This window comes from Mauremys mutica, chromosome 1, assembly GCF_020497125.1.
Source record: "Mauremys mutica isolate MM-2020 ecotype Southern chromosome 1, ASM2049712v1, whole genome shotgun sequence".
Taxonomy (NCBI): Eukaryota; Metazoa; Chordata; order Testudines; family Geoemydidae; genus Mauremys; species Mauremys mutica.
In genome coordinates, this window is record NC_059072.1 from 359,936,606 (window position 1) to 359,963,084 (window position 26,479).

Below are 26,479 nucleotides of genomic sequence, written 5' to 3' on the forward strand. Positions count from 1 at the left end.
CCCTTCTCCCACCATCCATTTGTGCTGCAATGAAAATGGATGGAAACGGTCCTCAACTCCCACGCAGAGGCACGTCTCCAGTCCCAGCCCAGCCCGTTCAGTGCAGAGTGACCATCTTTTCAAAAGGCAAAAGCGAGACACATGCAGGAGCACCGTCCCCACTGCCTCTCTACTTCCCCCTAAGGCCCCACCCCCTACTCTTCCTCTTCCCATGAGGACCCCTCCCCGTGCCCCATCTCTTCCCCCAACACCCCACCCCCTGGTCCTCCTCCCTGGTGAAGGCTCCGCACCCTCTCCAGACCAGAATCCAGAGCTGGGCCATGGTGAGAGTTGCCCAGGGATCTAGAGCCACTCTGAGGAGCCCCAAACCCTTCACCTGTGCTGGGCAGTTCACTGGGGGACCACACGGAAGCCCCCAGCCTGTGTCCCCACCCTCCAGAACTTAAAATCCAGGAAAGGTGGCGTGTCCGGGGCTCCTCACAGGGGCCTGGGCTCCCTGAGCAGCTCTTACCACAGTCTAGCTCTGACGTCACTTGGGGCTGGAGCAGCACCTCTGGAAACGCGGGCCCTTGAGAAACCCTGACTTGGGGTATTGGGATTTTAACACTCTGAGCCTGCTTTCAATGTCAGATTTCTGTGCAGCTTGAACAACCCACCATGGATCATGGGAAGACATAGGGGTGGGGTTCCCAAGCGACCTAGCGCTGCCTGTCACTGAGTCACCCTGACAGCCCAGCCGAGCCCTTTGCCCCTGCCTAGAACACCTGCAAATGGTAACAGCCTGCAGCCTTTACCTTTCACTTTGCATTTTAAAGATAGTGAAATCTGCATTCCTGGTAGAAGGGAAACCGCTGATACCAGAGGTCTTCATGCTGAAGGACAAGCAATCACTGGAGCGTGAAACGGGTAGCAGGCAGTATCTGTTCAGACACGGAGGTAGGTGTCTTTATGAAGCATGTCTACACATTCCTGTGGGGGCCACTTGGCCATCAGGGAACCTCAATTGTTTGGACATCTAATAGGGTGGCTACACCAAAAGGGATCCCCTGGAAAAAAGACTCATCTGCAGCAGCCCATTGTTATGTCCTTGTGGCAGCCGGAGTAGGAAGCAATCACTTGAGGCCAGAGAGCAGACAGCTAACCAAAACCTCCATTTTATTTACAGACCATAATACTCTAACTCAGTTGCCATAGCAGCAAAAACCATGACAACCAAATACACAACATATTCCTCCCCCCCTAATAAGAACATCCCCTAAATAAAAAAAACACACACTAGACTAGAGAAGGAGGGTAGACTGCCTCCATTCCCGGCTAAACCCTGGGGATTATTTTGCCCCATAACCGTGGGTTCGCCCTAGCTAGAGATCCAGCCGATGAGGAGGCCTTCTGTCTCTAGGTGGATTACGGCGAACTTCTGGTGTTATTGCACCCGAAAGCACTAGGGGCTCAGGGTCCGCAGCACGAACGGGTGAGGAGGTGGTATCAGCTCGTGCTGGGCAAAGGGGTATCTCAGCCGCCGGCAGTAATGGAGGAGAACAGTCAGGAACAGGTGACTCGTGATTCGGTGCCTCACCAGAAGAGGTGAAGTCAGACCCCTCAACTGCAGATGGGTCCTGAGTACTGGCATGACCTGGCAACAGCTGATCTACATGTCGCCGCCAGGTAACATTCTCTGCAGTCCGGACTGTGTAGGAAACAGGTCCTGTTTGAGTGATGACTGTGGCCGGGACCCATTTAGCTCTGGAAGTATAATTCCGAGCCAAAACTGGCTGTCCCGGGCTAAAGGTTCGGTCTTTTGCTCTGGGTACCTGTCTGATGACTTGATATTGCTGCTGATGTTGCACAGTTTGTCGGGGTTCAGAAGGTTTCAGCAGATCAAAGCAAGTGCGCAGCTGTCGTCCCAACATTAGAAAGGCTGGGGATGCCTGGGTCGTAGCATGAGGGGTGTTTCTGTAGGAAAGTAAGAAGATATCCAGACGCTTTTGAATGGAGTGTTGTCCCCTTGCTGATTTCAAAGCGTTTTTCATTGTCTGCACAAATCTTTCAGCTAATCCGTTGGTGGACGGATGATATGGTGCTGACGTGATGTGGTGTATCCCATTTGCCTTCATAAAATTTTGAAACTCGTGAGAAACGAACTGCGGTCCGTTGTCGCTCACAAGTTGTTCTGGCAGACCAAAACGACTAAAGAGTCCTCGTAGTTTTTGGATAGTACTCTCTGCAGAAGTGGACTGCATTATAGAGACTTCTGGCCATTTAGAATGGGCATCTATTGCCACCAAGAACATGCTTCCTTCAAGGGGGCCAGCAAAGTCAACGTGAATACGTTGCCACGGGTTTTCAGGCCAGTCCCATGGGTGTAGGGGTGCCCACTGGGGTGCATTCCTCACACCCTGACATGACATACAAGCTTTTGCCTTCTCTTCAATAGCGCTGTCCAATCCAGGCCACCAAAAATAGCTTCGTGCAATTTCCTTCATGCGCACTATTCCACAGTGACCGGAATGTAGCTGTTCTAACATCTGTGATCTCAGCGGTGGTGGAATAATGACACGTCTCCCCCACAACAAACAACCAGATTGGACCGATAACTCCATCCGTTTGGACATGTAGGGAACAAGGTCGGATGAGACCGGAGAGGTTTGTCGAGATTTTCCATGCATCACCAGGTCCATAACTTGGGACAATACTGGGTCAACGCGAGTTGCCTTCTTTATCTGAGTAGCAGTGATGGGTGTATTCTCTACCTGTTCAAAGTAAAAGATTTCCTTTTGGGCACTATCTTGATGTTTGACCGGCAAAGGCAACCTCAAGAGGCCATCTGCATTGCCGTGCAGAGTGGATTTCCGATATTTGATTTCATATGTGTGTGCTGAAAGTAACAATGCCCAACGTTGCATACGACTAGCAGCTAATGGGGGAATGCCTGTATAGGGTCCAAAAATTGACGTCAGAGGTCGATGGTCTGTAAGAAGAGTAAACTTTCGCCCAAAGAGGTACTGATGAAACTTCCGAATTCCAAAAACAATTCCTAATGCCTCACGTTCGATTTGGGCGTAGTTAGTTTCTGCTTTGCTTAGAGTGCGTGAAGCAAAAGCAATAGGTCTCTCTTCTCCCGAAGGCATAATGTGTGACACGACTGCTCCCACTCCATAAGGGGAGGCATTGCAGGCCAATTGCAGGGGTAAGGATGGATCAAAGTGCGTTAGAACTTCAGAATTTAACAATGCATCCTTAGCTTTGTTAAATGCAACATCACAGGCTTCAGTCCACTTCCAGGCCTTGTTCTGCCCAAGGAGCTCGTGAAGTGGTTTTAGCAGTGTGGCTAACTGTGAGATGAACTTTCCATAATAGTTCAGTAGTCCTAGAAACGAGCGCAGCTGGCTTACATTTCGTGGTGGGGGAGCATCCACAATAGCTTTAACTTTTGCAGGGGCCTTATGAAGACCTGCAGAATCGATGATGTGTCCCAAATATTCAACAGAGGGCTTGAAGAATTCACACTTGTCTTTGCGAACTCGTAGGCCATACTCTTCCAATCTTTGTAGGGTAGCCTCTAAATTCTTTAAGTGATCCTCTTCATTTCTTCCAGTGACCAGGATGTCATCCAGATAGCACTGAACTCCTGACAAGCCACACAAGATCTGGTCCATAGCTCTCTGGAACAGGGCGGGAGCCGATGTGATTCCGAAGGGTAGGCGACAGTATCTATAAAGCCCCTTATGAGTCACAATAGTCAACAGCTCTTGGGACTTTTCATCGACGTGCATCTGTAAATATGCTTGACTCAGATCAATCTTACTGAACTTTTGTCCCCCAGCCAGGCCTGCGAAGAGGTCATCGATGCGGGGAAGCGGGTATTGCTCTGCACACAACACTGGGTTGACAGTGACTTTAAAATCCCCGCAAATCCGGAGAGAGCCATCTTTCTTCACTATTGGAACGATAGGAGTGGCCCATGAGCTATGGGTAACTGTTATTAGGACTCCATTGGTGACCAGGCGCTCCAGGTCTGCTTCAACCTTTGGCCTGATGGCATATGGCACAGTTCGGGCTTTCAGATATTTTGGTGGACTGCCAGGTTTAATGTTCAATGTCACAGTGATTCCCTTCATACTTCCCAAATCATCTCCAAAAACAGCAGCATGTTTCCTTAGTATAGGGGTTAGACTGGTTTCTTCTTTAGTCATCCGGTGCACTTCTGCCCAGTTCAGTTGAATCTTCCCAAGCCAAGACCTACCCATTAAGGCTGGGTAGTTATCTCTCACCACAAACAGTGGCAATCTAGCGGCCTGTCCATTGAGCTCCACCTTAACATCAATAGTGCCCACCATGGGCACAGCTTCTCCCGTATACGTCTTCAGAACAGTTTTTGTTGCCTTAAGCGGAAGATGCTGTAGCTTTTCTTTATACACAGTCTCAGAGACCAGCGAGACAGCTGCACCGGTGTCCAGTTCCATGCGTATAGGTTTGCCCTCCAATAAGGGGGTTACCCAGTATTCATGTGAGCCCGCTGCCAAAGACAAAACATGCAGTGGCACTTCCTCTTGTGATGAGGTGTCTCCTTGATCATCCTGGGTCTGCTCTAGAGTATGCAAGGTTCCTCTTTTTGTCGGCCAGACCACAGGCCTCTTTTTCTTTTGTTTACAGGCACACTCAATGTGTCCCTTTTTGCCACAGTGTCGACACACCAGGTCCTTACACCAGCATTCTGATGCCTGGTGTCCTGGCTTACCACAGCGGTAACATTCTTGACTCTGCACAGTTTTGTGGGTCGGTTCTTGTGACACTTTTTGCACCCTAGGGGGTGCACCGATATATTGTGCCTCCCTTGTAGCCAGTTCCATGGAGACAGCAATATCAACAGCCTTCTGTAAGGTAAGCTGAGCCTCTGTCAGTAGGCGCTTCCGTATAGCTTCACTGTACAGGCCACACACTAACCTGTCACGCAGGGCATCATTTAACATTTCTTTAAATTCACAGTGTTCTGCTAGCTTTTTTAGAATGGCTACAAATTGTACAACTGTTTCATCTTCCTTTTGGTCTCTTTTGTGGAACCTATATCTTTCAGCAATTACCAGTGGTTTTGGGGAAAAATGGGACCCCAGGATTTCCACAATGTCACTGTAAGATTTAGTTGCTGGCTTAACAGGGTGTAGTAAGCTGTGTAGCAGGGAGTAGGTTTTAGCCCCTACAACACTTAAGAATATTGGCACCTTCTTCGCTTCTGTAATGTCATTTGCAATAAAAAAAAGCTCAAAACGCTCAGTATACACATGCCACTGCTCTGTATTCTCATCAAAAGGCTCCAGGGGCCTGGTCAGAGTAGCCATGATTTTTAGTTTCACTTTCACAGTCAGTGCAAAGAAGCAGCTTTTTTTCTTTGTTTGGTCTTTACCTTGACTTCTACTTCCTTCTGTTACTGGAGCAGCACCAGGATCCCACCCTCGTCGCCAGTGTTATGTCCTTGGGGCAGCTGGAGTAGGAAGCAATCACTTGAGGCCAGAGAGCAGACAGCTAACCAAAACCTCCATTTTATTTACAGACCATAATACTCTAACTCAGTTGCCATAGCAGCAAAAACCATGACAACCAAATACACAACACCCATCCCTCAGAGGAACAATTTAAGAACAGAAGAATGGCCATATTGATTCAGACCAATGATTCTTCTAGCTCAGTGGCTTGTCTTCTGCCAGTCACCAGTGCAGATGTTTCAGAGTGAATGAATTGGTAGACATGATATCAAGTGATGTCCTTCAACAAAGGATACTGTGCTAGTGACAGGCATCATCACGAAGGCTCCATATTTGACAGGGAGATCATGGAAGTCATGGATTCCATGACTTTCTGTGACCTCAGTGTCTTCTGCAGCAGCCAATGCGGCTGGCCCTGGGGCCACCTGGGCTCCTCAGGCATCCCCTGGACCAGCAACACCAGCTGCTGCTGGGGCAGTCTCGGACCACTGTGCCCTCTGCCCATTCGCCAGCAGCAGCAGGAGTTTGGGTGATGGAGCAAGTGGGGGCTGTAGCCTATAGGGATAACCTGCTTGTTTGCCTGTGTTTGTTTGAATATATATGTAGCGGGTGGTCACCCGCTCTGGCTCAGAAAAGGTTAAAGCCAGCCCTGGGAGACGGCTGGGGCTGCGACCTGAAGACTCGCTGATTGGGGAAGCAGCTGCAGCTGGGCCACGCCCCAATCAGCCCACAACTGGCCCTATAAAAGGACAGTGAGCCAGGAGCTGGCAGACTCACTCTCTAGTCTTTGGAGAGGGAGAGATGGATCAGGCTGCCTGGGGAGCTGAGGAAGGTACCGAGGGTGGACCAGTGTTGGGGAAGGGCCAGGGAGCTGGGGAGCTCCAGCCTAGCAAAGCCCCAGGCTTCAGGCTGAGTAAAGGCCCACTAGAGGGTACTAGGGCTTCAGAGGGGCAGCCCAGAGATAGGTAGAGGCAGCAGGTACAAACCCAACCTTCCCTGTGATGAGTGGCTTATACTGCAGTCTGCCCCAGGGAGTGGGGGCTTGTTGGTGACTGGCAGTAGCCTACGACTGAGGTGGGGATAGGGGGCGGGGGTTCCCTGGGGAGGGGAGATCCAGAGACTGAGGGATGTACTGCCAAGGGGCAGCACCCCAGCATGCAAGGCGCACTGGGGTCTGAGAGGGACATGGGGGGAGGAATAGATCAGTGGTTTGAGCATTGGCCTGCTAAACCCAGGGTTGTGAGTTCAATCCTTGAGGGGGCCACTTAGGGATCTGGGGAAAAATTGGTACTTGGTCCTGGGGGCTGGACTCCATGACCTTTCATGGTCCCTTCCAGCTCTATGAGATAGGTATATCTCCATATTAAATTAAAGAGCCTATAACCCATACTATCCAAAATAATAACAACTTCCTAAATCAGGCAACAGGTCTCTGGGTGGCGCTTACCTTGGGGAGGGCTCTGGCAGAAGTGGTGACAATATCCCTCCCTCTGCACTTAACTCTAGTCCATGCACTGCCTCCAGACCCACTACCACCCCACCACTCCCAGTGGCTGAGGTTCCTGGCCTATGGGAGATGCATAGCCAACTCTTGTAGTGGGGGCAGCATGTGGAGCTCAGAGCAGCAGGAGGGACATGTCACCATTTGCTGGTAGTTTGATAGGCCATGAAATTTTGTTTACTGCCCATGATCTGTGCATGACTTTTACTAAAAATACCCATAACTAAAACCTAGTTTTACTTATCACCCCTTGGGAGGAGATGAAGTTTTCTCCACTCATTTCCTATATGTTGGGAATGCCTTTGTTTCAAGCCAAGTTTCCAGCCCAGCTTGTGGAAAAATACAGGTACCAAAATGGAGTTCAGTATCATGTGATCTAGACACATGCCCTTGCATGCTATTGAGTTATGGCAGCTATTATGCATAGGCTGATAGAGGCATCCCCAGGACAGTTCGCCAGGTGAAGATAAGCTTTCCCCATTGTCTTTGTCAATGGGCCTTTCAACTCGAATAGTCCATTCACAGTGTACAGGCAGACTGTGCGTAGCTCCATGGGTAGCTCTTACCACAGTCCAGCTCTGGACTATCCAGGGAGAAGAGACTTGGAGAAATGGAGGATAATTGGGCAGGGCCTACTGGGAATTAATGGGGTAAGGGAGACTTAGGGGAAAGGAAGGGTGGGGTGTGTGGCAAGGCTGAAGGCACCAAGAAGGGCGGGGAGGGGGGCTCCTGAGTAGAGGAGGAGGATGGGGCTGTAGGGTAGGAGAGTTTCAGTTTTAGAGAAAACTGAATAAATGTGACCCCACAAAGGGGGATCTTGTTTTAAGTACTCCAGGCTGAGAGTAAGTCATTGCAAGGCCCTTAGAGGGAAGGGCAGGGAGCCTGCAGGGCTACCTCAGGCCCCAAGGGGGCACTCTGGGGTGTCTCCCATTCACAGGGACTTGGCCAGAGTGGGCTGTGCGCCTGGAAGCCATTACCACAGGACAGAGGTTAGCTCAGCCCCCAGGCTGCTCTAAACTCTTCTGAGGCAGGAGAACAGGACAGTGAATCAAACCCTTGCAACTGGTTCTTTGCCGCCCCTGCTCTCTGCAGTGCATGGGGGAGCTCTGCTGGCACAGCAGAGACTCAGATGGGTAGAAGGCTGGGCCTGTGGTCTGGGCACTGCTCTGTGACTCAGGAGAGCTGGGTCTGATTCCCTTTCCATGTGTGACCATGGACAAGCCATTGGGTGTCTCTGAGTCTTTGCACAGGTGGATAATAGTCCTGCCCTGCCTCACAGAGGTGGTGGGAATATAAATACATTTGAGATGCTCAGATACTCTGAAACTGATCCTGATCCTCACCCGCTCCATGATCAATGAGAGTTGCTCTAGCACTGGATATAGACCCTCACACCCTGCATCCAAATGTCCATCATCACCAAGTTTGGAGGTAGCTGGATCTGGGGGAAGGAGGGGTCTTTTGGGTCCAATACAGAACTAGCAGCAGGCACTTGGAGCTGAGTTTGGATAATGCTCCTTCCTATTAAGGATGTTGATTGCCTTTATTACATGGCTTGTGCATGTCTCATGCCTGAACATGAGAAGGAGACACTCTGAGCTGTTCCTCAGGAACCAGTGACTGTGCAAGCCCATCACTATTATGTCTGGCTGTCTGTGGTGTAATCCTGTTCCTTAGAACCAGGGGCTCTGTAGCCTAGTGTAGAAGGAAACACTGTCTCAGCCACCGATGGATTGTGTGACCAGAAATGTCCACTTACCAACCCTCAGTGCCTTCATTTGTGGGTGCCCCGCTTGAGATGCGGCCAGCAGTGCCAACTCCTGGGATTTTATTGGGAGTCATACACTATTTCCTGTCTTTCTTAAAGAGCCAACTTCTGGGATCAAGACACTGTATGTGAATTGGAATTTTCAGTTTTCTTAAAAATGTTTATTTAAAAAAGTGGGTGAGAGAAAAGACGAAAATCTGAAGTAGGTGCACCCTAAAGACTCAGAAATGAAAGGCAAATGAATACGAAACCCACATTAAAATATTTTTAAATCTCATGATTTTAAACCAATCTCTTAATTTTGGGGGGTGTTAGTGATAATTTTTGAATGGGGCTTGGCAATACTGCATACCTAGCTCAAAAGATCTGAAGAGCAACTAACAAAAGACTGAAAAATTAATAACTCCTTTTTTTCAAAGTATTTCAGAAGCTGTAAGCCTGTGACTCAATGAGTGGGGCAAATGCACGATCAAGGTGCTAAAGCAGCACTCAAGGAAGATGAGGCTGTTGTGGAAAGGCTAAATAAATTATTTGCATTGGTCTTCACTGCAGAGGATGTGAGGGAGATTCCCACACTTGAGCCATTCTGTTTAGGAGACAAATCTGAGGAACTCCCTAGATTGAGGTGTCGGTAGAGGAAGTTGTGATGCTGCACCCCATATTTGTCATTGTGGTATGATTATAAAATGATTATGACATAATTATGATGCAACTGGTACAAGATATGTCTTGTGATGCGTCATTGGAAAAATGATTATTTGCTGAATCTGTTTTTCCTATTTGTGTGCATGTTCCATTTTTCTACCTGAAGTTATGAATATTGACTATGTATCTGTAAATCAAATGTGCTTATTCTGGGTAACACCCACAACTACCCTTTCAAGTACAGAAATGAAGAAACAGTGCTGATGGCTCATCAACAAAGATAAGTGACCATGGAAGAGCTTAGCCTTCCAGTGAACGTTTCATCCGGCCTATGAGTAATGGTTGCTATGACTCAGCAGGGCATGCAAGGGCATGGGACCAGAGCACATGACACTGAACTCCATTTTGGTACCTGTATTTTTCCAGAAACAGGGCTGGGAACTTAGCTTGAAACAAAGAGTTTCCACCATATGGAAAAAATATATAAGGTGGGGAGTGACATCATCTCTTGCCCTCACTCCCCATATAAGATAACTCATAGAAACACCCAAGGAACCAAGACTGAACTGGGAGAAAACTGTGCATGAAAACTTGGAGGACTATTTGTATCATCAGTCTGGTGAGAAATTGCTAATTCAAATCCTAGCTATCTAGTACATTAGGCTGAATTTTCAGATTTGTTTATGTGCTTGGTAATCTGCTTTCATCAATTTGCTATCATTTATAATCACCCAATATCTGTCTTTCTGTAGTTAATAAACTTGGTTTATGTTTTATCATAACCAGTGTGTTTTGAGTGAAGTGTCTGGGAACATCTCAGGTCTGTAAACAAGGGCTGTTCCATTTCTATCTCACATTGAGGGAAAAATAACCCATATTAGTGACGGTGCATTGTACAGACTCCTCTGCAGTGCAAGACGGTATAATTCTGAGTTTATACTCCAGTAAATGAGAGAGGCTGGGGAGCTGTTAAACTGGCTGCTCTCTCCTATTTATCCTTCAGTGGTGTAGGTAAAGCACTCAGGTAGATCATTTGGGTGTGTGGTGCTACCTGTTGTCATTTTGGGTGATAACAGGGCCAAGAGAGGCTGGCTGTTTCACCTTCAGAGCAGTGTAGGAAGGTTAGGGGGCTCAGCGATTCCACTAACCCCTCAGACTGCTCACCTGGGTGACAACCTATCAGAGAGGTCTTAGAACAAACGGATAAATTAAACAGAAAAAGTCAAGGAACCAGATGACATTCACCAAAGAGTTCTGAAGGAACTCAAATATCAAACTGCAGAACTACTAACTGGAGAATGTAACCTAACACTTGAATCAGCCTCCATAGCCGATGACTGGCAAATAGCTAATGTGATGCTGATTTTTAAAAAAGATTCCAGAAGTGAACCCGGCAAATACAGGCCAATAATCCTAACTTCAGTACCAGGCAAAATCATTAAAACTATAGTAAAGAACAGAATTATCAGACACACAGATGAACACACTTTGTTGGGGAAGAATCAACAAAGCTTTTGAAAGGGAAATCATAGAATCATAGAACTGGAGGGGACCGCGAGAGATCATCGATTCCAGTCCCCTGCACTTAAGGCAGGACTAAATGTTAAGAAGAACAACATTTCTCCCTCCTCCTTTTAACAACCTTTTACATACTTGAAAACTGTTCTCCTGTCCCCTCTCAGTCTTCTATTCTCCAGACTAAACAAACCCAATTTTTTCAATCTTCCCTCATAGGTCATGTAATCTAGACTTTTAATCATTTTTGTTGCTCTTCTCTGGACTTTCTCCAATTTGTCCACATCTTTCCTGAAATGTGATGCCCAGAACTGGACACAATATTCCAGTTGAGGCCTAATCAGCGCGGAGTAGAGCGGATGAATTACTTCTCGTGTCTTGCTTACAACACTCCTGCTAATACATCCCAGAATGACGTTTGATTTTGCCACAGCATTACATTGTTGACGCATATTTAGCTTGTGATCCACTATGACCCCAAGATCCGTTTTCACAGTACTTCTTCCTAGGCAGTCATTTCCCATTTTGTATTTTGAACTGATTGTTCCTTCATAAGCTGAGTACTTTGCATTTGTCCTTATTGAATTTCATTTTATTTACTTCAGACCATTTCTCCAGTTTGTCCAGATCATTTTAAATTTTAATCCTATCCTCCAAAGCACTTACAACCCCTCCAAGCTTGATATCACTACAATGAATGGTGTCACAACCTCCTGCCAACTGTCTTGGAACCTGCATGACACATATAAAAAGCTTAGGTTCTTCTGGAAGAGAAATGCTTTTCCCATGGGATAGCTTGGAGTCCCAGGAGAGGAGGTGCGGCATGGCTCGGGGAGTTGGGTTGGCCCAACCCTCATCCGACTATGGGGAGATAGGTGGGACTCAGTGCTTCAGTGAAGAGGGAAGGAGAGATTATGGGCTTCTACTGGAGGGGGGCTTAATGCTCCAGATGCGGGGTGGGTGTGTGTATTCCTTGGGCAGAAGGCCTGGGGCCAGAGGGGCTAGCCTCACTGAATGGAAGATCTGCCCACCACCCATGTTGCAAACCATTATGAAAGCAATACATAATAAGAAAGAAAATAACATAATGCCTCTATATAAATCCATGGTACTCCCATGCCTTGATAACATTGTGCAGTTCTGGTCGCCCCATCTCAAAACAAAATATATTAGAATTGGGAAAAGGAAAAAGAAGGGGAACAAAAATGATTAGGAGTATGGAACTGTTTTCATAAGAGGAGAGATTAAAGAGACTGCGGGGATATGACAGAGATCTATAAAATCATGAGTGGTGTGGAGAATGTGAATCAGGAAGTGTTATTTACCCCTTCACATAACACAACAAACAGGGATCACCCATGAAGTTAATGAGCAGCAGCTTTAAATCAAACAAAAGGAAGTATTTCCTCACACAACGCACAGTCTGTCAGTGGACCTCATTGCCAGGGGATCTTGTGAAGGCCGAAATTATAACTGGGTCTAAAAAAGAATTAGGTAAGTTCATGGAGGAGAGGTCCAGGGGTGGCTATTAGCCAAGATGGTCAGTGATGCTACCCCATGTTCTGGGTGTCTCTCAACCTCTGACTGCAAGAAGCTGGGACCAGGCCAGAGCGAATGGATCAATCAATCATTGCTGGTTTTTTTTCATTCCCTCAGAAGTATCTGCACAGGCCACGGTCAGAAGACAGGACACTGGGCTAGATGGACCATTGGTCTGACTGAGTATGACTGTTCTTATGTTCTTAAATTGTTCCATTACACTATGGGCTGCTGCAGACTGGCCTTTTCCAGGGGCTCCCTCTGCTATAGAGCTGCCATAGCCACCATGGCAGACATCCAGGGGCTGATGAGTGTGGGAGGCTGATGGGGGGTGAGTGCTGCCACCTAGGGGTGTGGTCCTGTAGCACGAGGAACAGAGGCTCATGGTTTGAGTTAGAGCTGGGTTGGAAAACAGAGAGATTCTTCCCAAATGAAAACTGTTGTCCCAAACTAACATGTTTCCTTTTCACCCATTTTTGGGGGTGAATTTTCATACAAAACGGATCATTTTTCTATGAAAGCTCAGCTGCCATGATGCTGCCCAGCTGCAGCTGCCTGGATCCCCAAAAGTAACTGGAGGCTTTCCACCTGCCTCTCCCTCAGAACATAATAAAAGGTGGCACTGACGGAGTCCATGCCTGCACTCTGGGTATGAAAAGGTTGAAACCTCCTGACCAGTCTATGGCTGGGGTACTGTTCCCTTCAGCTACACTAACCAGCCTTCTCATCTCTGTGGGCTATTGTGACAGGCCCTGGGAGCACATCGCTGATGAGCCTGTGCTAGCAGGGAGCTGGAGAGAGTCCTAGAGCAGTTGGGGAAGCACAGAGATTGTGGGTGGGAGGGCCTAGCTCCCAGTGGATCACTGAGATCTGTGCAGAACTTTGGGGATCCTGGGTCCCCCTTTCCATTCCTCGGGGAGAAGGGAAGGGACGTCCCCTCCTGGAACAATCTGAAGGAAATTTCCATGTAGGGAGCTTTGTGGAGTCTCCCTTCCCTTGCTGCCCCCCTGGGTTTGTAATGCAGGAAAGGGGGTTGCTGGGGACAAATCTGGTTTTACATTATTATTATGATTCTATTTTATTTTATTTCAGCAAGATCAAAGTGTGACAGCATCATCAATACCATTTGGTTCCCACTCCCCCTGAGACTGCTAATCAGAACCACATGAACAGTGATGACAAGTTCAGATTCTAGGAATAGAGCCTGCAGCAGACTTGGCACTACAGTCCAGGTGGGTAGGATCACCACACATCTCCTGAGATTTGGCCTCCTGCTGTTTGCCATAGGCTGTGACGGGGGTTAAAGCTGGTGCACACAAAGCCAAGCAGCTGAGGTTCCCTGATGGCCAAGTCGCCCCCAAGGGAATGTGCAGACATGCTTCATAAAGGCAGTTGCCTCCCTGTCTGAACAGATACTGCCTGCTGCCCATGCAGCCTCTCCGATGACTCCTTGTCCTTTAGGGTGAAGATCTCTGGTGGCAGTGGCTCCCCTTCTAGCAGGAATTGGGTACGTTGGCAGGTTTCACTCTCTTTAAAATGCAAAGTGAAGGGGAATTGGCTGCAAGCCATTTATATTTGCAGATGTTCTGTGCAGCGGCAGAGGACTCAGATGGGGTGACTCAGTGATGGGGCTGGAGGGCAGGCAGCAGTAGGTAGATTATGAATCCCTCCCCTACATCTGCCCATTCTCAACAGTGGGCTACTGAATCTACACAGAAATCTGACTGTCAAAGTGACCTCCGAGTGTTAAAACCCCAATCCCCCCATGTCAGGATTTCTCAAGACGTGCCATGTGCTCTGGGCCTGATCGTGCCAGGGACTGAGCTAGGGGAAACCCCAATACAATATCAGTGACTTGTTCCTAAATTGCCTCAGGTTTATTTCTTCTTAGAAATTTAATCGGCAAATGTATTTTCATTTGAAAAGTTTTTATTCTCTGGGTCAATTGTAAATGCAGGAATTCAGAGCTTTGTTGCTCTGTGATAACAGGTCTTATAGGACATATTTCTGTTTCCTGACTGTCTGAGGGCTCTAGACTCTCTCCCCTGTAGATACCCCTCAGAGTAACAGGGTAGCCAGCATCTCTGCCCCCTCTCTGGTCTCTGAGTGCCAGACAACTACCTTGTAGCCTTCCCTCTCATAGGGTGCAATCCCGTGATCTTCCCACCCTCAGACGGGGCCCTGGGCTACAGCACACTGCTTAATGACTGTGCTTGACGATCAGATCTGAGTGAGTTCAGCTCATGTGGTTCTTTCCTTTGGGAGCCTGTGAGTAGTGGCGAGATGAGTGACCAGCCAGCCTTCTATATCCAAAATACTGTTTAATCTGAAGAGTACGAATAAAGCGTAACATAGGAGAATAAGCCGGGTTTAAATAGTATCTGAAGAAGGGTTTTTTTACCCAAGAAAGCTTATGCCCAAATGAATCTGTTAGATTTTAAGGTGCCACCGGACTCCTTGTTGTTTTGGTCTTTAAATAGGGCTGTCAAGCATTAAAAAATTATCCTGATTATTTGCATGATTAAAAAAAAATAATTGCAATTAATCACACTGTTAAACAATTATATAATACCATTCATTTAAATCTATATAGTGATTTTAATAACAACACAGAACACAAAGTTTACAGTGCTCACTTTATATTTATTTTTGCTTCTTGATATGTGGAGTGTAAAAAAGGAACAAAAGAAATAGTAGTTTTCATTTCACTTATTTTTAGAAGTCACCTAATCTAGAATTAAGTAGAAAAAATAACTGCATTCAAAAATAAAACAGTGTAAAACTTTAGAGTTTTACAAGTCCACTCAACCCTACTTGTTGTTCAGCCAAAAGCTCAGACAAGTTTGTTTACATATGCGGGAGATAATGCTGCCTGATTTGTGTTTACAATGTCTCCTAAAGTGAGATCAGGTGTTCACATGGCACTTTTGTAGCCGGCATCGCAAGATATTTCCGTGCTATATGCGCTAAAGATTCTTATGTCCCTTGATGCTTCAACCACCATTTCAGGAGATATGTATCCATCCTGATGATGGGTTCTGCTTAATAATTATCCAAAGCAGTGTGGATTGATGCACGCTTATTTGTCACCACCAGAAGGCTGATTTTATTTTTTGGTGGTTCAGGTTCAGTAGTTTCCACATTGGAATGTTGCTCTTTTAAGACTTCTGAAAGCATGTTCCACACTTCATCTCTCTCACAGTTTGGAAGGCACTTCAGATTCTTAGATCTTGGGTCAGGAGCTGTAGCTATCTTTAGAAATCTCACATTGGTACCTTCTTTGTGTTTTGTCAAATCTTCAGTGAAAGTGTTCTAAAAATGAACAACATGTGGTGGGTCATCATCTCAGACTGCCATAACACAAAATATATGGCAGAATGAAGGTGAAACAGAGCAAGAGACATACAATTTTTCCCCAAGGAGTTCAGTCAGAAATGTAATTAACACATTTTTTTAACAAGCCCCATTAGCATGGAAGCATGTCCTCTCAAATGGTGTCGAAGCATGCAAATATTTAGCATATTGGCAAGTAAATATCTTGCAAAGCTGGCTACAGCAATGCCATTCAAACACTTGTTCTCACTTTCAGGTGACATTGTAAATAAGAAGCTGGAGCATTATTTCCTATAAATATAAACAAACTTCTTTCTCTCAGTGATTGGCTGAACAAGATGTAGGACTGAGTGAACTTGTAGGTTACACATCCACGATAAAGAGGTGAACTGAAAAATATTATTTAGTCTGTTTGGTTTCTTTTACAGTGCAAATATTTGTAATAAAAATAATAATGTAAATTGAGCAGTGTACACTTTGTATTCTCTGTTTTTATTGAAATCAATATATTTGAAAATGTAGAAAACTATCCTAAATATTGAATACATTTCAGTTGATATTCTATTATTGTTTAAGAGTGTGAGTAAAACTGTGATTATCGTGATTAATTCTTTAGAGTTAATTGCATGAAGTAACTGAGTTGAATCAACAGCCCTAGTTTTAAAACAACAGTCTGTGCACATCTCTGACCCCAAGCCCTCGCACTCTGATGGGGACCCAAGCAGGCCAAAGGCCTTGAGCATTCCCCAGCGGTGTCTGAAGAGCTCCTTAGCAACAGCTGCCCCACCTCTGCACAGACTCCCAGCGCTGGCAAACCAAGCTGTGTGATGTGGCTGGAGGCCAGAAATAGGCTCTTCCCAGTTTGTAGCTCTGGTGTTGTCTCTCAACCTCCCTGGCGTACTTACTGAGAAATGGCTTTTCTTGAGCTGTTGCTACTCTTCCTGCCTGTTTTCCAGCAGCCCGCTGTTAAACGAAGATGAGCCGTCCTGTCTGAATCCAACATATCCAGCAAATAATCATTCCAATAGTTAACCCAATGTAGCTACTGGGTTTAACATGCATCTTCTTTATGGCTGCTCAGCTCCATGTCTGTCCAAAGGCCGTTCCTGGGTTGTATGGATTCTATGAATACAGGACAGAAACAGTCAGAGAGCAATAGACTATTTTCATGACAGGTTTCAGAGTGGTAGCCGTGTTAGTCTGTATTAGCCAAAGCAATGAGGTGTTGTCAGTTAAATAAATTTGTTAGTCTCTAAAGTACTCTAAAGATTCCTGGTTATTTTCACATGGGGTAACAAAGTTCCACATGTGCCTGACTTTGAAACGTACTTCCTGCAATCCCTATTTGTGACTGAATAACAGGTGTTGTGGTTACTGTGTACTAGTGAACTATGTACTACTACTAGTAGTGGTTTTCAACCTGCAGTCTGTGGTGCACTGGGGATCTTCAGACTTTGTCTACCTCCATTCAAAATTTATTAGGGCCCTCCAAATGAAAAGACATTCAAAACCACTGTATTAGAGACTGAGAGCCCATGGAACGATTGTTTCATATACTGACCCCAGTGCCTGTTGCCACTCTGGATACAGGCTGCAGACTGACAGAACAGAACCAGTCAGCTGTTAACCCAGGGACAGAGAAGCTACTAGACTTTTGTTTGCTGACAAGTGACTGAATGAGGGCTGAGACGCTGGGATCTTTTCAGGTTTTGAACAAATCCTGATGACAGACACGATACTTTAAGTCCCACTGTAACCTGAGAAATCACTCATAAAGAAGATCAAAGGGGAAAGAATGGGTTGACATGTGTGTGCTAAAGTACAGATGTGTAAATGTTATGACTTTTGCTTTAGAAAATATGCACCCGAAGAAGTGTTTTTTTTACCCATGAAAGCTTATGCCCAAATAGATCTCTTAGTCTTTAAGTAGCCACTGGACTCCTCGTTGTTTTTGTGGATACAGACTGACACGGCTACCCCATGATACTATTCCACATACTATTTGCAATGCGTTTGGACAATTAATTCTTTGTCTAGTGAACAGTAGTATAATACTGTCTCTGAGTAACCGACCTGAAGCTCTTTCTAACATTTACATTCAGAACATAACATTGGCAATACAGGGTCAGGCCGAAAGTCCGTCTAGCCCAGTATCCTGTCTTCCAAAAGTGACCAATGCCAGGTGCCACAGAAGGAACGAACAAAACAGGTAATCATCCGCTGTCACCCATTCCCAGCTCCTGGCAGACAGAGGCTAGGGACACCACCCCTGCCCATCCAGGCTAATAGCCACTGATGGACCTATCCTCCATGAACTTCTTTTTTGAACCCTCTTATAGTCTTGGTCTTCACAACATCCTCTGGCAAGGAGTTCTACAGGTTGACTGCATTGTGTGAAGAAATACTTCATTTTGTTTGTTTTAAATCTGGTGCCTATTAATTTCACTTGGTGACCCCCAGGTTCTTGTGTTATGAGAAGGAATAAATAACACTTCCTAATTCATTTTCTCCACACCAGTCATGATTTTATACACCTCTATCATGTCCCCCGCTTAGTCTTTTTTTCCCAAGCTAAAAAGTCCCAATTGTATTAATCTCTCTTCATGTGGAAGCTGTTCCATACCCCTAATCATTTTTGTTGCCCTTTTCAGAACCTTTTCCAATTCTAATAGATTTTTTTGAGATGGGCAACCACATCTTCATGCAGCATTCAAGGTGTGCACGTACCGTGGAGTTATATAGAGGGAATATGATATTTTCTGTCCTATTATCTATCCCTTTCTTAATGATTCCCAACATTCTGTTCCCTCTTTTGACTACCACTGCACATTCAGTGGGTGTTTTCAGAGAACTATCCACAATGACTCCAAGATCTCTCCCTTGAGTGGTAACCGCTATTTTATACCACATCATTTTATATGTACAGCTGGGATTATGTTTTCCAATGTATATTACTTTACATTTATCAACATTGAATTTTATCTGCCATTTTCTTGCTCAGTCATCCAGTTTTGTGAGATCTCTTTGTAACTCTTCACACCCTGCTTTGGACTTCACTATCTTGAGTAGCTTTTTAATCAAGTGCAAATTTTGACATGACACTGTTTACCCCTTTTCCACATCACTTATGAATATGTTGAATAGTACTGGTCCCAGTGCAGATTCCAGGAGACATCACTACTTACCCCTCTCCACTCTGAAAACTGACCATTTATTCCTACCCCTTGTTTCCTATCTTTTAATGAGTTACTGATCCATGAGAGGAACTTCCCTCTTATCCCCTGACTGATTACTTTACTTGAGAGGCTTTGGTGAGGGACCTTGTCAAAGGCTTTCTGAAAATCTAAATACACTATACCCACTGGTCCCTCTTGTCCCCATGCTTGTTGACACCCTCAAAGAATTCCAGTAGATTGGTGAGGCATGATTTCCCTTTACTAAAACCATGTTGACTCTTCCCCAATACATTACATTCATCTATGTGTCTTCACTATAGTTTCAGTCAGTTTTCCTGGTAATCAGGCTTACCAGCCAGTAATTGCCTATATAACCTTTGGAGCCATTTAAAAAAAAAAATTGGCATCACATTAGCTATCCTCCAATCTTTGGTACAGAAGCTGATTTAAATGGTAGGTAACAGACAACAGTTAGTAGTTCTGCAATTTCACATTTGGCTTCCTTCAGAACTCTTGGGTGACTACCATCTCATACTGGTGACTTATTACAGTTTAGTTTATCAATTTGTTCCAAAGCATCCTCTTATGACACCTGAATGTTGGACATTTCCTCATAGTTGTCACCTAAAAAAAATGCCTCAGGTTTGGGAATCTCCCCCACATCCTCAGCTGTGAAGACCAATGCAAAGAATTCATTTAGTTTCCCCGCAATGGCCTTATCTAGCAACTTGATCATCCAGTGGCCCCTTTGGTTAACCGGCTTCCTGCTTCAGATTTACTTAAGGAATTTTTTGGTATTACTTTTTGAGTCTTTGGCTAGCTGTTCTTCAGATTCTTTTTTGGTCTTCCTAATTATATGTTTGCACTGCACTTGCCAGGTTTTATGCTCCTTTCTATTTTCCTCACTAGGATTTAACTTCCACTTTTTAAAGGATGCCTTTTTGTCTCTCACTGCATCTTTTATTTTCTTGTTTAGCCATGATGGAACTTCTTTGGTTCTCTTCCTATGTTTTTTTTAAATTGGAGTGTACATTCAAGTTGAGCCTCTACTATGTTGTCTTTAAAAAGCTTCCATGCAGCTTGGAAAAATTTCACTTTTGGCCCTGTGCCTTTTCATTTGTGTGGAACTAACTTCTTCATTTTTGTGTGGTCCCCCTTTCTGAAATGAAATGCGACAGTGTTAGGCAGCTGTGGTGTTTTCCCTGCCATAGGGATGTTAAATATAATTATAGTATGGTCACTATTACCAAGTGGTCCAGCTATATTTACATCTTGGACCAGATCCTGTGCTCCACTAAGGACTAAATTGAGAACTGCCTCTCTTCATGTAGGTTCCAGGACTACCTCCTCCAAGAAGCAGTCCTTTAGGGTGTCAAGAAACTTGCTCACTGCATCCCACCCTGAGGCAACTTGTATTCAGTGAATGTGGGGATAGTTGAAATCTCCCGTTATTATTGAGGGTTTTTTAATTTTTATTGCTTCTCTGATCTCTCTGAGCATTTCACGATCACTATCACTATCCTGGACAGGCAGCGGTTGGTATATTTCCAACTGCTATATTCTTATTATTCAAGCATGGAATTACTATCCATAGAGATTCTATGATCCAGTTTGGTTCATTTAAGATTATTACTTCATTTGATTCAACCCTTTCCTTCACATATAGCACCATTCTCCCAGCAGCAAGACCTGATCTGTCCTTCCGATATTTTTTATATACTGGAATTACTGTGTCCCATTAATTATACTCATGCCACTTGGCTTCAGTGATGCCTATTATATCAATATCCTCATTCAATATGAGGAATTTGCTTCACCCATTTTATTATTTAAACTTCTAGCCCTTCTATATAAGCACTTAAAATGGTCACTTTTTAGCTGTCTGCCATAACGTGACATAGTTCATTGTTTCTCATCAGATTCTGCCCATATTTTATAATCGTCCATCTTCTCCTCCTTACTATGACATAGGGAAACTCCTTTAATAGATCCTTCCCTAACAGATATCTCTGTCTGAACCACGTGCTCCTGCACACCTGTCGTCATATCCTTAACCCTCAATTAAAAAAACTGCTCCACAGCCTATTTAATTTTAAGTGCCAGGAATTTGGTTCCATTTTTGGTTTAGGAGGAGCCCATCCTTCCTGTATAGGCTCCCCCTGTCCCAAAAGTTTCCCCAGTTATTAATAAATCTAAATCCCTCCTCCCTACACCATTGTCTCATCCTTGCATTGAGACCCTCCAGTTCTGCCTGTCTACCTGGCTCTGTGGGAGAAATGGGCACCATTTCAGAGAGTGCTACCATGGACATCCTGGATTTCAATCTGAAATCTAGCACTCAATCCCTCTGCAATACCTATGCAAGATTTTCCAAAATGTCATGAGACTACAGAACCGCTGCTCTGTGTTTCAGCAAATAGTAGAGCTGACGTGCAGGATAGGGGAGTGTAATAGTGGTTGTATGTAACTTATGCACATCAACTCTTACCCAGGGATGGTTGAAGTAACTAGGACACTCAGCTCGATATTTGTGCAAACCTAGTGTTTGCACTATACACCCATTTGGGATGCCTCCCCCATCCAGCTGAAGTAACTGTCTGTGTTAGCTTGTAACTTGCCAGATATTTACAGACCCTTGCACGGGAAGTGGATGTAGGTCCTGTGAGGATGAAGAGAAGCCTGTAGGATGATTGAACTCTCTGGATTCAGTCAACGCTGGCTGGGCAAAGCACTTCAGTTTCTCTTGGAGGTATTCTTGGGGGTGAGAGTGTATCACCAGGAGCATTTAGTAAGGGAAAGTTAATAGAGCCTGGTTTTGAATGAATTTACACATGTAAATCTGGAGTGACACAGTTGAAGCCATTGTTATTAAAATCAGAACCTGGCCCTGGGAATTTATCCAGAGTGCTATAAAGAGGCAGCAGCATAATTTGGACTCTCAGGAGTGGAGAAAGTTAAAAATATATAATGAGGCAATTAATCATTTTTATAAATAGCTTCAATACAGGGCAGATAAGTACAATGACAGATTTTACGAGGCTCTTTTCATTGCATAATACAATGGGCTACGCTCAGAAGGAGAGCCAGAAAAGGTGTCTGTGGGAAGGTAACAATCATAAAATCACACAGGGCTAAAGGAGACTGCAGAACTCCCAGTCACAAGTTATCAATGGGGCCAAGAGTTTAGTAGGATTCAAAGAGGAACCGTATGTTTATGTGGGTAACCAGAAAACCCAATTACATTAGTGAGGATTGTTTTAAAAAGTTTTGGAAGGACTATAAATCTTCCTCATTAACAGAACAAAGTATGTGTAAATAGTGGTTGCAGGGGAAAACATTCCCTGGGAGCAGGTTACCTCATGGCTTTCTATTGCAGGGTTTCATCCGGATTCCTCTGAAGCATCTCAAACTGGCCAGTGGATACTGGGCTAGATGGGCTGCAGGTCTGATCCAGTCTGGGAGTGCCCATCTTCTTATATGCAGTGTAAATCCAAGATTAAGTTTTTGCTGATCTTCCTTGAGCTTCAGGGACTCTCTAGAGTTGAACTGAGAGCAGAAAAATGTCTTGTGAAATATCATCTGGTCTCCTCTTGTTTTTCCTTTCAGGAGGAAAGGTTCAAAACTTCTTGAACCTGCCCAGTACATGATGTCAGCTGTCAATGACACCAAATTCAGCTCTGCAGTGTTCCTTCTCACCGGGATACCTGGGCAGGAAGACGTCTATCTCTGGATCTCTATCCCCTTCTGCTTAATGTATGTTATTTCTGTAGTAGGAAATTCAGTCATTCTGTTCATTATAAAAACAGATCCGAGCCTCCATGAGCCCATGTATATTTTCCTTTCCATGTTGGCCATCACAGACCTTGGTTTATCGACAGCCACCATGTCGACAACACTGGGTATATTCTTGTTTAACGCTAGGGAGATCAGCGTTGATGCCTGTTTTGCCCAGCTGTTCTTCATCCACTCGCTTTCATACATTGAATCCTCCGTGCTCTTGTTGATGGCTTTTGACCGCTTCGTCGCAATCTCTAACCCACTGAGATATGCCTCCATATTAACCCTGCCAAGAATAACCAAGATGGGACTGGTGTGTGTGCTAAGAGGGGTTGCCGTAGTGTTCCCAGTGCCCTTTCTCCTGAAACGCTTCCGATATTGTCAAGCCAATGTCCTCTCCCGTTCCTACTGCCTGCACACAGAGGTCATGAAGATGGCTTGTTCGGATATCACAGTCAACAGCATCTACGGCTTGTTTGTCACAGTCTTCACAGTGGTATTGGACTCGCTGCTCATCCTCCTATCTTATATTATGATTCTGAAAACAGTGCTGAGCATTGCCTCCCATGCGGAGTGTGTCAGGGCACTGAGTACCTGTGTCTCCCACCTCTGTGCTGTCCTCCTCTTCTACACACCAGGGATTGGCTTGTCTATAGTACAGAGATTCGGGAATAGCTCTTCTCCCTTGCTTCAGATTCTCATGGGCTACATCTACCTGCTGGTCCCGCCCATGATGAACCCAATTGTGTACAGCTTGAAAACCAAACACCTTCGTGCAAGGATAATCAGGGCATTCAAAAAGTGAAGGGTCAGTTCATCAGCTGGCTCCAGCGCTGGTCACATGAGACATGAAAAACATGGGCCATGGCAAGGACCACCTATTCCATCCTTACACCCAAGAAGACATGAACTACTAATCTGCACTCTGTAGAGAGAAGTTCAGACAGGGTCTAAGGCCTGGAGCAATGGGACAGGGCCTGGTGAGGGAGGATGGTGCACTGGGAGAAAGAGACCAAGGCAGCAGCAGAATTTACAAAGTGACTGTGTTCATGGAGAGCCAGGGGACTGGTTACATGTTGGCCCATAAACATCCGAATCGGTGGCTTCTCTGACCTCAGAATTCCTGTCGATACACTCAATAGAGAAAAGGGATGTGGGTGTTCTTTCCCATTACACCTGACCTGTCAATGTCCCATTGTCTTTGGTTAAATATCCAGGGGCCATGAAAAAAGCTGCAGAGCTATTCTGTAGTCGCAGTCCTGGTGCTTCCCGAGCCCTCGGGGTGCAACTTGATCCATGAGCACTGCATGAGCTGTGGACATGGGCTATGGAAAGGGAATGGTCACCTATCCTTCCCCTACGTCCTCACCCAGGTGCTTGTGATTGAGTCTTGTCAGACACATGATTAATGGAGGAGACCCAGGAGAAGCTATTCAGGCACCTTGCCCCCATCCCCCATCCCCGTTGATGGCTCTGCACACCACACACGTGCGGAGCTCCCTCCGCACTGAGGCAGAGCAGAGCTGCGTGTGCGAGTGAGGGTCTGACACACAGAAGTCCTGGAAAGAGCCTCCAGCCCAGATTCCCTTCTCCCGCCATCCATTTGTGCTGCAATGAAAATGGATGGAAACGGTCCTCAACTCCCCGCAGAGGCACGTCTCCAGTCCCAGCCCAGCTCTTACAACAGCCTAGCTCTGAGGTGGTTGGGGCTGGAGCCTCAGGGAAAGGGGAACAACAAGGGGCAGGGCCTTCTGGGAAGGGATGGGGTGGCGGGTGTGTCAAGCCTGAACCAACGCTGACTCCAGCAATCAGTGTGTGTGTGTGCGGGGGGGCAGCTCCTGAGTAAAGGAGGAGGATGGGGCTCTAGGGTAGGAGAGCCTGTGTTTTGGAGGAGACTGAATTAATGTGACCCCACAAAGGGGGGTCTTAAATATTCCAGGCTGAGAGTAATTCATTGCAATGACCTTAGAGGTAAGGGCAGGGGTCCTGCAGGGCTACCTGAGGCCCCAAGGGGGCACTCTGGGGTGACACTCATCTAGAGTGGGCTCTTGGAAGCCATTACCACTGAGTAGAAGTCAGCCCAACCCCCAGGCTGCTCTAAACTCTGCTGATGCAGGGGACAGTGTGACTGGTTCGGTCACAGAGATCCCCTTGGGACTGTCACATGATGTGCTGATCACTTTAAACAATGATCAGCACAGGGATCAACATTACGGTAAATTATATGCTCTGCATATGGAGAATACGTCATAAACGCAATCACTAATGCATTAACAATCCTTAAAATTGGGAAAAGTTCCTAACTTAATTAAAAATGAACAACTATTCAGTTGGCAATGTCCGAAGTGTTTTCAAAAGCTGGAAAAGGAACAATCCACACATTTGGATTCATGCCAGCATTTGTCAGTGGGTGCTATGAAACATTGTATTTCACCTATTCCCACTTTTGAAAACATTACTATTACTCAGCCTGACCCAGCCTATCATCTGTATAAAAATGGTGTTAACACTATTCCCATAAATACTTAACTACCTACATCCTACCTGTGTGACAGGGGTCATTGGTGCAAACCACCCCGTCAAAGGGGGGCATGTAGCCTATAGGACTAACCTGCTTGCATAGATAGATAGATAGACAGATAGATAGATTTTTATTTGCTCTATTGTATTAGGTTTATAGATTTATATTAAAGTAAATTTGGCTGTAATGCAAGAGACCTTCAGGCCATACCCTGTATGTTAAGCTAAAGCAAAGTTAGCATATCTATATTAAGATCTTTTAGTCAGAAAGTTGACCTATATCTTGTTCAGAGGTGAAAGTAAGCTGGTCCGGTATGGTACGGCGTACCGGCAAGAGCCGTTATGCCGTGCTGCACCACACTGGCTTCCATGGCGGGGATTGAAAGGGCTCTGCGCTGCCCACAACTGCGGGCAGCCCAGAGCCCTTTAAATCCCAGCTGCAACTCCGGCGGCCGGGCTGGGGCTGGGATTTAAAGGGCTCAGAGATCCCCGCAGCTGTGGGCAGCCCAGAGCCCTTTGAATCCCGGCCACGGCTCTGGTGGCCTGGCTGGGGCCAGGATTTAAAGGGCTCGGGGCTCCCTTCAGCAGCAGGAGCTCTGGGCCCTTTAAATCCCTGCCCCAGCCCCGCAAAGCTCGGGGTTCCCTTCAGCGGCTGGAGCCCCGGGCCCTTTAATTTGCCCCTGAGCCCCGGGGGCTCTTAGCCACCTCTTCAGCTGGGAGCCCCTGGTTGATTTAAAGGCCCTGGGTCTCCCAGCCACAGCTGCTTCCTCAGGGCTTTTAAATCTGAAGAGGCCACGCCTGTTCCGGGAGAGGCCACGCCCCCGTCAGTACTCCGGCAGTACCGATAAGTCCTGTAAGTTACGTTCACCCCAATCTTGTTACCTAAATAGATGAGTACCCATGCCTATGTCTATAACCTTTTATTTAGACCAATAGACAATGATGAATGGCATAGGGGTTTTTCCCACAAACTTCACCACAGGAGACTGATGTGTGTACATACCTGTCATCAATACGCACATACATACTAGCCTATGGGGTAAGTGTACCCTAAAATTTCTGTGGGTGAGGAATGAAATTTGGGCATTAGAGGAAGGATGTCCGGCATTTGCCCTATAAAAGAGGCAACCCACCTCAATAGAAGCAGCAAAGAATCCTGTGGCACCTTATAGACTAACAGACGTTTTGCAGCATGAGCTTTCGTGGGTGAATACCCACTTCTTCA

At 45.8% G+C, this 26,479-nt stretch overlaps 1 protein-coding gene across 1 annotated transcript; it reads left to right on the forward strand.

The window, feature by feature from the left end:
* Positions 1-22,600: 22,600 nt before the first annotated feature.
* On the forward strand, positions 22,601-23,539 carry LOC123354889 (olfactory receptor 51G2-like). The gene has a single exon (XM_044997271.1). The coding sequence runs from the start codon at positions 22,601-22,603 to the stop codon at positions 23,537-23,539; it is 939 nt and encodes a 312-aa protein (XP_044853206.1).
* Positions 23,540-26,479: the final 2,940 nt, after the last annotated feature.